The 13,489-nt window shown below is 45.0% G+C and overlaps 2 protein-coding genes across 2 annotated transcripts; both read left to right on the top strand.

Annotated features, from left to right (window-relative positions):
* The first annotated feature begins 9,626 nt into the window (after nt 1-9,626).
* Nucleotides 9,627-11,784, top strand: mfsA (glucose-inactivated glycerol proton symporter STL1). Its single transcript, XM_071028660.1, has one exon. The coding sequence runs from the start codon at nt 9,866-9,868 to the stop codon at nt 11,483-11,485; it is 1,620 nt and encodes a 539-aa protein (XP_070887988.1). The 5' UTR covers nt 9,627-9,865; the 3' UTR covers nt 11,486-11,784.
* A 727-nt stretch (nt 11,785-12,511) lies between these two features.
* Nucleotides 12,512-13,483, top strand: BJX67DRAFT_348479 (uncharacterized protein). Its single transcript, XM_071028659.1, has one exon. The coding sequence runs from the start codon at nt 12,588-12,590 to the stop codon at nt 12,906-12,908; it is 321 nt and encodes a 106-aa protein (XP_070887987.1). The 5' UTR covers nt 12,512-12,587; the 3' UTR covers nt 12,909-13,483.
* Nucleotides 13,484-13,489: the final 6 nt, after the last annotated feature.

Here is a 13,489-nt window from a genome sequence, read left to right as displayed (position 1 = left end):
TTGCACAAGCAAAGTCAATATAATATTTATCTTGGTATACTGTATTCGCAGGGTAAACCTAGGCATATTTAGATGCCCAGCAATAGAAGTCTGCCAGGACGCGTGGTAGAAATGCCTTGGTGCTATATACAGCACCTTTTGCAAAGTTCCTCCCTAGGACCTGGATAACATGCCTGATATATAAGATGGAAGCATGGTGCAAGATAAACCTCGCCAAACCTTGCCAAGCACCCTTCGCATGGTCTGTTTCACCAGTCAAGGGTTGCCTTGGCATGAGCCGAGTTGAGCACAGAGACAACTCTCTCATACTCCCGCCGAGTATTAGTTAGTTGTTGGTCGAGCCATTTGCAGTTCTCTTCCAAATGGCGCGTATCTTGGAGCCTTCTTGAAGCGTGCACACCTCACGGGAGATCTCGTCGAGCAGGGAGCTTGCACGTGCGCTGAATGACCGCTCCCTGACGGAACCAATGTCAATATAGGGCAATGTGCAACGCATATACTGTTGGGAGCATTACTAACATACAAGCTAGAAGCACGGCGCAAGATTAATATCCCCCCACAAACAGCACTTGGATGGATAGATGGATAATTTTATTTATGCTAACCCCTTGCTAAGCAATATGTAGCCTACTACAACTATATATATTACTATATTTACTTATACCATGTACCACTTCTTAAACAAATTTGGAGCCTTGTTGGGGCCTGCCATAGCCTCGCAGCTATTGTTTTTTGATTGTTGCCCTCATGGCGCGCGGCTTTAGAACTATTATAATACTTTAGTAAAGTCTAAGACAGCCTCCACTATCTTAGCTCGCGAAGCAGTTTCTTACATATCTTTTTCTCTTTCTCCAGGTCCTCCTAGTAGGGTTGACACGCTAGGAAAAGAAAGATAAAAAGTCCCATGAAAGGCCACGTGGGTGAATTAAGAGAATGTATCATAAAATTTACTTTGGTTTGGATAGAAATTGATCCTGGCCAGAAAGGTACTCCTGTAGGGCTAATATGCAATATTATCTAGGGACACAAGAAGAAAGATAGTATCTTCCAAGGAATCTTCCTCGTAGTAGTACCAGAGAACGACCCCCCGTGCTAGTAAAACAGTCTCTATCTATACCATCAAGCAACTATTGTTAGCAGGTTGGATTTAGGGAAGCCACTCCAACCAGCTGCTACAGATTCTTCCTAAACCACTGCCTACTAAAAAAGGTCTATCTTAGTCCCTTTTTATCAGTGCCCAGCCGCGGAGAATAGCCATTTCTTATCCCCTTGACCAGGCTTGCTCTATAGCTGCTCTCCTAGCCCCGGGCGAATCAGGATTCTTAGTTATAGTGATGTCTCCTGCTAATCTATATTATCATTATCTTTACAACAGCTTTCCCTATTATAAGTAGCATTCCTTATGCTAGCACAACGCACAATATCTGGTTAGTTTGGAAAAGGGATTATGCTAATAGCAAATAGCTTGACTACCTAACTAAGACAAGATCTTAATAAGATTGCCCGAGCAAGAGAAAACATTAATAGGGCTGTCAGGCAAATCTAGCCAGTACCCTAGTAATTCCTAAATACATCCACCTTCTCTTTACAAATGCAGCTATTACATTCCTTAGAAAACTGTACAACCGTAGTACTGTGGTTGACCCCAGTGATTTCCCTAGTACAGTAGGTCCAAATCCTTCGGAGTGGTCAAGTCCTCAGAGCACCGCCTTCCTAATTAAATTTCAAAATGAAGCTAATGAAACCTCCGAGATAGCCAGATTTCGAAGACCTCTGGTGGTGAGCCACCTGCCTACTTGCCTACCTGCCTACCTGCCTACCTGCCTACCTGCCTCCGCGATGCCTACCCCCGAACCTACCACGCCTCCGCAGGCCTCTCGAAATTCTACTCGCCTTACTCGAGATGACTGTCTTCAAGTCCTTACCCTTCAAGATGCAGGTTTTACCTATCAGCAGATCTCTGTACAGCTAGGGATTACCTATTATCAAGTTTAATATACCTGTCAAAGCTGTCAAGCAACTCCTAAAAAGGCCCGTGGCCAGACTCCAAAGCTTTCTAAGGAAGATATTGATAATATTATTGACTTTATCACCTCTTCTAAACAAACTTGCTGCCTTTCTTATACTAAAGTTATTCAAGAACTTGAGCTTCCTGTTGGTGAAACTGCCTTAGCTCGTGTACTTAGAAAGCAAGGTTATATATACTACAAGGCTCTTTAAAAGCCTCCTTTATCTGACAAAAACAAACATGTACATCTAGCCTGGGCACTTGAGCATTTAAATTGGTTAATTAAGTAATAGAGTCAAGTTCTTTAGTCTAATAAGACTTGGGTATATTCACGCTATTATACAAGAGTCTAGGTTATAAGAAAGGCAGGAGAAGAGCTAGATAAGACCTGCCTTTGTACCTCCCACCCTAAAAGGCATGGGTGGATGTTCTAGGCTACTTTTCATGGCCAAAACAAAGGTCCTTGCTTTTTTTAGGAGAAGGAATGGGGAAGTATTAATTTAGAAACATATTGTAAAAGAGTTATTCCTATTATTAATAGCTATCTTTGCCTTGTATAGCAATAGGATAGCTAGATTTAACTAATGCAAGATAGAGCACCTAGTTATTCTAGTAAAGAGACTACTAAGAAACTTTACAAGCATGGTATTTATCCAATCTTTTAGCCTGCTTATTCTCCTGATCTTAATCTAATTAAGACTATGTGGAATTGGATGAAAGACTGGATTCAAGTAAGATACCCCAATAATAATGACCTTTCTTATGATAATCTTAGGGATGTGGTAAGGGCTTCATGGGATATAGTCCTAGAGACCTTTCTAAAGGATCTACTTGATATAATGCAGGAACGCTATTAGGTAGTAATAGATGTAGAAGGTGGCTATACAAAGTATTAAAGCATGTATATATATATTTAATATAGATAGAAGAATTTGAAGGATTTAAACTAGCAAGGACCTACCGTACTAGGGAAATCACCAGGGTTAACCACAGTAGCTCACGAGCTTTAACTCGGGTGGGTCCAGTGGTGGAAGTCCTTTTCGGAGATATCATGGAGATACAATCTCCCTCTATTGTAGGTAAACTAAACTAGCTTATCAAGAAAAGCAAAATAATAACCAGGAAAATCACATGGTTGCATAGCAAGCTGGAAAGCCATACAAATAACTAACATGGTATGATACATATTATTAAAATTACTAGTACCTGTAAAAATCTGTTACTACACCCAAATCAGCTGCATTGTAATCCATCTTTAATAGCAACAAGAAGATCTCTAGCACAATATATCAAATACTAGAGTATTAATGGCCTAGAGTTTTGGAGAAGGGTTTTTGTATAGATTAACACTAATAGAAACAATAAGGCTTATCAGGGTGGTCAAGAGCTTGGTGTCAAGGCACAGACAAGCTTCCAGAAAGCTTAGTGTTAGTATGATAGTACCAGTTATTAGCAGATAGAAGCTAGGTAAATACACAAGATACCTAAGCAACCATAACACTTCACCAAAGATAATCCCTAGACAAGCCCAACAGATCAAATTACCCAGGCGCAGCTTCAAGGCTGTCACTACTTTCTCTAATAGAGCTGATATAAATTTTGGTCATTACCAGGTTATTACTTTCAGTGGCTAATAACATGGTGCTGTTTTTTTGGACATGTTTGTGTATTCCACCTAATATATACACTATCAATTTCTCGCAATACAGAGCACTATTTTATAATATATCTAAAACACAAGGATAGACTACCCTCCTTAACATCTAAGATAGTGTCCAGAGCCTGGATCCTGTAGTCAACATAAATAATAGAAAGGTATTAGTCTATTACATGTTGTTTAATAGCAAGCCATCTAACAGGATTAGCAACTGCCCAGTATAAATATTATTATTGGAACCTGCTTCTTACTAAGGCCCTCTAGAAGAGATATCTTGTACTATCTCTTAACTTAAAAGCTACTAATACTTATGGGGAAAAAGGGGCAACTAGTCTACCAGAGATACTGAGTTTTAATTAGACCAAGAGGTAAGTATATCTCTATTATGGTAATACTGTTTAAATATAATATAGTATATACAGGGGTTCTAATCTTGTATTATTCACTTTCGCCCAGGGCTTGCACTTGAACTATTAGTAGATATAGTCTCTATTCTTATATATAGTCTTGGATTCTAGGATAATATGGCTCTATTGCCTACTAGCTAAGATAACAAGCAGGAAAATTTAGATTACTTTACTAAATTAGTACAAGAGAATTATATTAGGTAGCTCAGGACAGGGTATAATAATATATATTAAACTAAAAATCTTCTTTAGGATTTGGGAACTCTCCTCGTGCTTTATATAATGTTTATAAAATACAACTATCTCTCTAATTTGCTTGGGGTTGCTACAGATACAGGAACTACTTAGTTTGACTTTTATAACTAATAATATAACCCTAGGTACCAATAAAAGATTGCCAAATTATTGCCATGTCTTCCTTCAAGATCTTGTGTGATATTACACTAAAGAATACTCCATGTCCATCTAGGCTTGTTGTAAGGCAGCAACAGACTTTTTAGGGAAATAGGGCATGATTTGTCTCTAGGTCAGATTTTAACTTTTTAGCTGCTAAAGTGCGCTTCTTTCTCTGGGCGCTAGCAAAGAGTCACATTTTAAAATATACCTAGTATTTAAAGCCTTTAAAGAGTACCTAGGCGTTGTTCTGCCTCTAGTCTTGGGTGCTAATAACAGCATGGAATTCACACGTGAGCTGCTGGAGAATAGTGACTGTACACGTCAAGGTACACCATCTTCGAGGCTACCGCCATCAACCCACGACAGATCGGACTGTGGCTTTGCGCGGCCTGGAGATGCCATGGGCTCAACAACGCGAGCATCCTCATGATCATAGATATTATTACTATATAGCAAGCTCATATGCTTGCAAGACTAAGCTATAGTCTTGTCATTCTCTCCAGCATCTTTGTCCTGGTTCAAGGGAGAGGGTGGATTATCAAGTATGATAGGCACCTTATTTGCCAAGGTGACACCATCTTCTCCCGAGACCCCTGGCTCAAGAAGCCTTGGGTTAATAAGGTTAAGGTCAGGAGTTGTGCGCGCAGAGCTAAGTAGCGAAGTCATAGTTGAAATATTATTTATACTGCTCTCACTCTCCAAGCTGACTCTAGCATGAACGGGAGTGTTATGGTCAATATTAGCATTCTATTAGTAAATAATCCCAGACTACATGGTGTTATAAGACAGTAGATTGACCATGGTGGATAAATAAGGCGCAATAATAACTGCTTGATAAAGTAGAACAGGCTAATAGTACCAAAACTTAATTTTCTTTAGTACTACTCCTTTGCTATTAGCTCTAACTCTCTTTTACTATATACTAGTACCTTGTTTTCTCTTGACAGCTAGTTTAGGCTCTAGCTTCCACTATATTGTATTTGTCAGGCTATACACATCATGTAGGTAACAGCAAAATTTGATCTTAGACTTAAACAAAACTAAATAGCCATAAATTAGCTTTGTACTTGGCCATTTCATCTTCTAAATATGTGTCCTTTTAATATGCCCTTATAAGCCAGCACTATATAACCAAGACTTTATCTATTCTTTAGCTGCAAGAGGCTAATCCCACAGGCAACAAGGGTAATATCCAGGGCAAATTACTGTATAGTGGTAGATAATTACTTTGTAATATAGGTTATCCCAGTATTAGAAGTATTGGCTATAGTAATCATGCTAATTATTTTCCTGGAGCTATAACATGCATTTATAGCAATATTATAGCTAGTAGGCAGCTATTCCCAGGCAATAAGTAGTGGCCTTGCAGACATAGTTATGGATATAAACACTTCTCTTTAGCTTTGCTAGTCTGCATTTACTAATTAGTATATCCCATACCTTGTAGCAGGGGGACTTACTCTTAGATATTATCTTGACATGTATTAACTAGGCAGTAACTATTAATAGAAGACTCTTCTGGGAGATAAACCATATTATAATTATGGTAATAGTGTATAAGTAACTAACTCCCAAACAAAAGCTTTTAGTTATAAGTAAGTGGCTTAGTAGAACATAAAGTCTCTGCTATATATCCTATCTCAGGCATGATAAGGCTAAGAATATGAATACATATATTGCTCTGCAGTTACCTGTATTAATTCTTTTCCCATATTAGGATTTACTAATCACATCTCTCCCAAACCTACTAGGTCTGATGTTGATAGAGCTCTAACTATTAAATACTTATCAATATCTTCTAATACTTATTCTTATAGAAATTAATAGTCTTGGTATTTCCCTCTTTCTTATATTATTTAATGCAATCCTGTAAGTCTGTTAGTTCCTCTTGCTATAGAATAGCTTCCTCTAATTTAGCAGGTAGTTCTTAAGATAGCCTAACCTCATGGAATTGTCTATATCCTTAAAAATATTCTATATAGTACGTCTCTTCTTCTTCATCTAACACATCGCCAATGGTATCAATCAATGAATAGTGTGCTTGGTAGTGCATTAGATATATCCCCCCGCTTTAATAAGTGTAGATCTAGGATACAGGTGCAGAGCCATGTCTTGCTATATAGGCTCAGCCACGCGTCCCTAAACAAAAGCCAGGCTTATAACTTATATTTAATTTTCCTGCCAAGAGACCAATAGATATCATGTATTGTGGTATGTTTTGAATATCCAGCCATTATAAGGATGCAATAGAGGAAGGTATAAAATTACTACTTGTCAAGCACCTCCTCTTGAGCACCTTGTATAGTAATATTTCTAAAAATAGGTTAGTCCAAGGCACTATCTTTCCAGTAAAGTAGAATTTTGGTGTATTCCCTATTATAAAGGTCAAATTGAGCCAAATCCTCTATTAACTTAATTCCAAACAGAGCTCTAGCATTTAAAGTGATTATAAGAAGAAGGATCCCTATGGCAAACTGCGGTTAATTATAGTCTTGAATCCCAATTCTAAATCTAATAACTAGTTAGTTACTACATGTAGCTTGAAAAAACCCAAAACAAAAATTCCTTATACTATATAATTCGGGTTATAATTATTCTTTAACCACTTTTAATCAACCCTTTATTCTACCTTGTAGGGTGCATCTATAGAGTAAAATAAGACTAGTTTGATATGCTGCAAAATTAACTCAGCAAACAGCCTGCACGTGCTAAGAATCCCATAACCCTCTTACCTGGTACTAGAGCCTTCTTACTTTCTTGTGTTTTATGTCTGGTATAATAGCCCCAATCCTTGCTCTAGTAAAGAGAAATACCTATAGTATAAATATAATAAAGACTTTGAGTAGGCCATGAAGGAAGATAGGGCTATCCCAAGCCTATATAAAAAAGATAATATTTTAATAATTGTCTTGAGTAAAGTTGAACTTCTACTTTTTGATATTTTTGATAATTTTATTATCTACTAGTAGGGTTTTCTTAATCCACTAGTTAAGGTTAGTCAAGTCTACCATAGGAAGGTAGCCTAGTATATAAAGTATATCTTATTCTAGTCTTCCACCAGGATTTTACTTGTTATGGCTTTTTTAAAGCTATCTACAAATCTCTTGGCAAATATATAGGTAGTCCTTATTATAAGCTTTTTATCTGTATTAAGTCTTCCCTGGCTGGTAGTAGAGGCTATATACTAGTAAATAAAATCCTTGAAGCAAATAATATCTAGAGTAGGGGCGCCAATCTTGAGGACATAACCAGGTGTTTTATAATTCTCTTCTACAAGAAACCTGATAAACAAGGTTAGGACAGGCCTAGTTTCTAGCTTCCTGGGAGGTTGCTTACTCTATATAAAGGGTAACATACTAGCACTATTTGTCCTTGGTTTTGTCAAGGCAGTTATTTTTACTCTTAATAGAGTCTTCTTCCTAGTAGGCTTCTAAAATATACCTAGAGGCAAGACAACACTTATAGCACTTCTTGCGGGTATTTTTACTATACTAAAAAGATCCTCTACCTATAGTTGGTGGAGAGGTTAAAACATGAAAAGCAAGAGAGCAGCTATCTATATATGTTAAAGACAAGTTAAGAAAGAGAAAAGGAATAAGATGTTGGTTGCTTGATAAGTATTCAGGTATAACAGGGACCCCTTTTTTATACCTTTGTCAAAGCTATTATAATTAGTAATATTTGTGCCTAGTAAATTGTATTACTTGAAAGACTTCTAATACTCCATCAAAATTATAGTTGTGTCATATCTACCATGCATTTTAGCAGAGATAGGTATTATAGAGATAGTTAATTTAGCATCATGGGCAGGCTAATAATATAGAATATTAAGGGATTAGTAGCTCATGACACACGTGACTGATTACTAATCCCGCCCTAAGCAGGACCTGAGCACTTACTAAGCCTTGACTGGTGATGAGAAATACTCAGTGAGCAACCCCCTGAGCGCCCTCATTAAAGCGGCCTCATCCAAATAGGGCAAGTCGCATCGATTCTAGAAAATCAAGTCTGTATAGGCACATATATATATATATTCCGGTGGTACCACTTGGCTTCCTCGTGAAGGCCACTGGCGGTAATTAGTTCTACTAGCTATGTAATACTACCTTCAGTTCCATGCATATCCTGCCTCGTATTATATATCCAGCGCACCTTATCCTTTCCTGCGGTACCGAGACAGAGGTGATCCGCTCGGTTGATGAGTCGGGAGATATGTTAACTCACTTATGCGTTCATTTCTTAGTCAGCTGAATAATTCTCGGGATAGCTGCCTCAAAAGCGGGGCCAAGAGTTGGCCGGTCGCATCCTTCGCGCTTGGTCCACGCAAAAAACCGGCTGCTCGCTTGCAAACGCTGGTTGAGAAGATCAAGGTTGCCCGCTGCCGGGAAGATTCGTCAGTGGCTTCTTCGACTCAGTCGCCACAGAGCCGAGTGACAGAATTCCGTCGCGACCGCCGCCCCCGCTAACGGGCGTCTGCAGCGTGAGACACGGGGTGCTGGCGCGGGGAAGAGACAAATATCTGGAGGAACAGGACGCGTCGCTGGTCGACTCGGGCCACACTCCTGATGAGGAGGACCGGAAAGTAAGGCTGCAGATCGCGCTCGCCTTTCCTTCCCTTCGGATAGCTCAGTCTCTCGGCTTGCTTGGGGCCAACTCCAACACCCGCCCCCGGGAACAATTGCCGGGGCAGCGTTGTTTCATTTGCTCCCCCCTGGTCCCGAGATGGAGAACCGTTGGCTCCGATCGGGGAAGAGTTTTTTTCGCGATGCAACGCATGTGCAATTTCGACTGGGGATGCATTGGGATCTGGCGTGGGCGTGTGGAGCGCTGGCTCCGCAGCGGGCGACGACTGCCTCGGCCGGACTCAGGCTTTCAGGTGTCTGTCACGGGAGGTTGCATGGGAGTTGCAAGGGAGTTGCAAGGGAGACGGTCTGGCCGGCACAGTGGCTTCGCATCCTTGCAGCCTCGCAGCCTCTCTGCCTCCGGATGACTGGTGACTGGCGAGAGGAACGACTGAGAAGAGTTTTCAAGACAAGAGACTGTGATGTCATGCCCTGAGATCCACCTGTGGCGACGGGCAGACTCGGGTGGGCGTTTCATTCGAGGGAACCCTAAGAGCGCCCTTCCCGGCGCCCAATGCTTCTCTGGCCAAGTCGGGATGGCAATCGGATAACTTTCCCCGTCTCCTGCCGGTGGATTGTCTGTGGATTGCATGTGGATCGCCTGTGGATCGCCTGCCCTGGATGGGCCTTGGGTGGTTCTTGGGGAGCATGGAGGACGTACGGGGTATAAGAGTGTGCCGATTACCCCATCCTGGAAACTTTGCAAATTCTCTCTTTCTTTCTTGCTTTTCTTGTTGTCTCTCTCTTGTCCTCCTTACTGTCGTTTCCCTTCACGATGTGGACAAGAACCACCGGCCTTACGGGGCGCGCGCTCCAGCTCTGTATCACCTTCACAGCCATCATGGGCTTCTCGCTCTTCGGCTACAACCAGGGCATGATGTCCGGCATCATCGCTGGCGAGAAGTTCGTCGAGGCCTTCCACGCCCTTGAGATGCCCTCAGATCCGTCCGATGCCGTCTACCGTCACATCAACGTCCTGCGCGGTGGAGTCACGGCCTGCTACGAGATTGGCTGCTTCTTTGGCGCCCTGTTCTCCATGTTTTACGGCGAGCGCATTGGCCGCACCCGCCTGATCTTCGCCGGCGCCAACGTGCTGATCGTCGGTGCTGTGATCTCGACTGCTGCCTTTGGCCCGCACTGGGGTCTCGGCCAGTTCGTCGTTGGTCGTGTGATTTCTGGCATTGGAAACGGTATGAACACCGCGACCATCCCGGTCTGGCAGTCGGAGTGTTCCGCCGCGCACAACCGTGGCCTGCTCGTCTGCTTCGAGGGTGCCCTGATTGCCGTCGGCACTTTCATCGCCTACTGGGTCGTCTTCGGTCTCTCCTACGTCGACCAGTCCGTCCAGTGGCGCTTCCCCATCGCGCTGCAGGTGCTCTTCGCGCTTATCGTCGCCGGTGGCGTCCTAGCGCTCCCGGACTCCCCTCGTTGGTTTGTGATGAGAGGGTACGACAAGGAGGCCTGCGAGGTGCTCGGCAAGCTGAAGAACGCTTCCCCCGACTCCGATGTCGTGCTGAACGAGTTCAACTTAATCAAGGCCGACGTGGAAACCACCAATGCCTCCCAGGCCGGCTGGAAGACGATCTTCACCTTTGGCAAGACCCAGGAATTCCAGCGCCTCCTCGTCGGTTGCTCCGGCCAGTTCTTCCAGCAGTTCACCGGTTGCAACGCTGCCATCTACTACTCCACCCTGTTGTTCGAGGAGAACCTGGGCCTGGAGCACAGGCTCGCCTTGATCATGGGTGGTGTCTTCGCCACCGTCTACGCCCTCGCCACCATCCCCTCGTTCTTCATGGTTGAGAAGGTCGGCCGCCGCAAGCTGTTCATGATCGGCTTCCTCGGCCAGGGTCTCTCCTTCGTCATCACCTTCGCCTGCCTGATCAAGCCCACCACCGAGAACTCCAAGGGCGCGATCGTCGGCATCTTCCTCTTCATCACCTTCTTCGCCTTCACCATCCTCCCGCTCCCCTGGATCTACCCGCCCGAAATCAACCCGCTGCGCACCCGTACCGCCGGCGCCGCCGCATCCACCTGCACCAACTGGATCTGCAACTTCGCTGTCGTCATGTTCACCCCCCTCTTCGCCGCCACCAGCCCCTGGGGCGTGTACCTCTTCTTCGCCATCATCAACTTGTCGGCCGTCCCCTTCGCGTGGTTCTTCTTCGTCGAGACCGCCGGCCGCGAGCTCGAGGAGATCGACATCGTCTACGCAAAGGCCCACGTCGAGAAGAAGTGGCCCTTCCAGGTGGCCAGCAGCATGCCCAAGCTCACCTTCGACCAGATCATCGAGCAGCAGCGCGTCCTGGGCATCGACTCCAGCCAGCCGGGGACCCCCGAGCGCAACGAGCTCGGCCTCAGCAGCAGCGACGACGGCTTGCAGGAGAAGCCGCAGTAAGCGGCGGCTTCCACGCACGTCAATTACCATTGCCATTGCGTGTGCCGACCTACGCCCAAGTCGGGTGTTCATGGGTCGAATTATGAGAGACCGTGCAAAGGTCTCCAGTGATATGATACCAGTACAAGAGTACATCAAATTTTTAGTCTTCCGCTTCGGAACGGATGGATGGGTCGGCGGAACGGTCATGATTGGATGACGTATGCGATCTTGATCATGTTTCACGACTTCTGCCGGATAGATGATTTCTTTTTGATAGAGAATAGACTCGTTATACCCCGCATGCATACCACCAGGAGGAGTACTGACCAGCATCCTCATGCTCATATTTCCTGTGACGTTAAGCCAAAGTAGTCCGGCTACCCACCCGCTGGCCTCCAGCTGGCCAACCCTACACCAACTTCAACAAGGCCTTGTGAAACTAAATGGCGATCTCGACCACGTGACCCCAGGGCCCGGGGATGTCTCGCACTTTCCATATGCGGCAAAGTTGAGGCGCGGCACAGACTACCGCTCTAGGAAGGCGCGATAGAGGCCAGCGGGCCGTGGTGTATGGACTGAACTGCATGGAGCCCTGGGGCCCCGGCCGTGAGTTGCTCTTTGCCCTTTTGAGACATCATAGGTAAACAAAAATATCACAAAGCAGGAAGTTGCGATGGGTGGGCTAATTGTCGGTTTGGGGAAGTAAAGGAGACATTGAAGACTGTAATATGGAAGCTACTGGAAGGGTAGGACGTAGCTGCTGCTAGTAGTGCGTGGAGACTTCAGGTTCTATACATGCAACACGCGTTTCGGTGATTGTTGAATACACTGTCGAGTTCGAACTGTATTCGTGGGATATCCATCTTCCGTGAATGGGTCGATGAAGGCGAATAAATGCAGCGGAACGGTCGAGAAACGAGACAGAGCCACAGGATCAGTCGTGATCGAGGCATTGTGATTGGCAAGCGTTCCTCGAGATAAGCGCCGCCGGGACGGCATCTCAACCCCCAAAGACCGTCTCTTTGTGCTCTTCCCTGACGGTGGGGGCATCGTCTGCTGTGTTCGCGCCAAAAAAGCGGAGGCTGAGCACGTCAAATCAGCCAATCCGACGAGACTTTTCATGGATGAATTATTACTTAAAGTGAAGCCGCACTTCGAGATTTGGAACACGCCGTCGAGCTTGCGGCATCGTGTTTTACACTCCTCGACAAGGCAGCCTAGCTCTCCATCGATTTGCAGTGGAGCTGCCTACTTCACTCTGCTGTTCTTCTTCTCCCTCCCCTCTGGCCACTCCTCTGAGAGACGATCTACTGTAACGCGGTTGCTCTTATTATCAACATGCCTGACCCCGCAACCCTACCCCCGGAGCTTTTCTCCCAAATCTTCGACTTCGCCGTGCAACCCGCCGAACCCACAGACGAAGGCCCATGCACAGCCATAAACCACGAGATCAAGCTCGCACACGACTTCCACTCCGGAATAAACCTCACCCAGCTCGCCCAGCTCGCCCTGATAAACTGGCGGTGGTACGCCTTCGCCACTCCGGCTCTCTACGCCAGATTCTCGTACAACGGCGCGTGCCACTCCTACTCCTATACAGCGCTATGGCAGTTCCTACGGAGTATCATGAGCAATCCGACGCTCGCGGCGATGGTCCGCGTGGCGAATATCGGGAACTGGGGATTTTATCCGGATGTCTTGGCCGAGGATGAAGGGGTTCGCGGGGATAACGTGGAGTTTACGGAGGGGGACGTAAAGAGGATGCGGCAGGCGATTCGGGCGGCTTTCAACCACCGGGGAGTCCACGCGCTGGAGGCGAGAATTCTCGATCCACAAGCTCTGTCGGAGAGGGATTGTCGGCCGTTGGTTGTGCTTCTGCTGATGAGTCTGCCAAACATTGAGACGTTGTATCTGCATGTACCGGAGGGCAGTTCGCTGCTCCGGTTTGTTTTGGAGGAAGCACTGCGCTACCAGGATGAGGAGGGGGGCAAGCTGCCTTGTCTGCAACAGTTGGCGCATCTG

Source organism: Aspergillus lucknowensis, assembly GCF_044049455.1.
Source record: "Aspergillus lucknowensis strain CBS 449.75 chromosome Unknown BJX67scaffold_11, whole genome shotgun sequence".
NCBI classification, from domain to species: domain Eukaryota; kingdom Fungi; phylum Ascomycota; class Eurotiomycetes; order Eurotiales; family Aspergillaceae; genus Aspergillus; species Aspergillus lucknowensis.
This window is presented reverse-complemented; position numbering and strand designations above follow the sequence as displayed.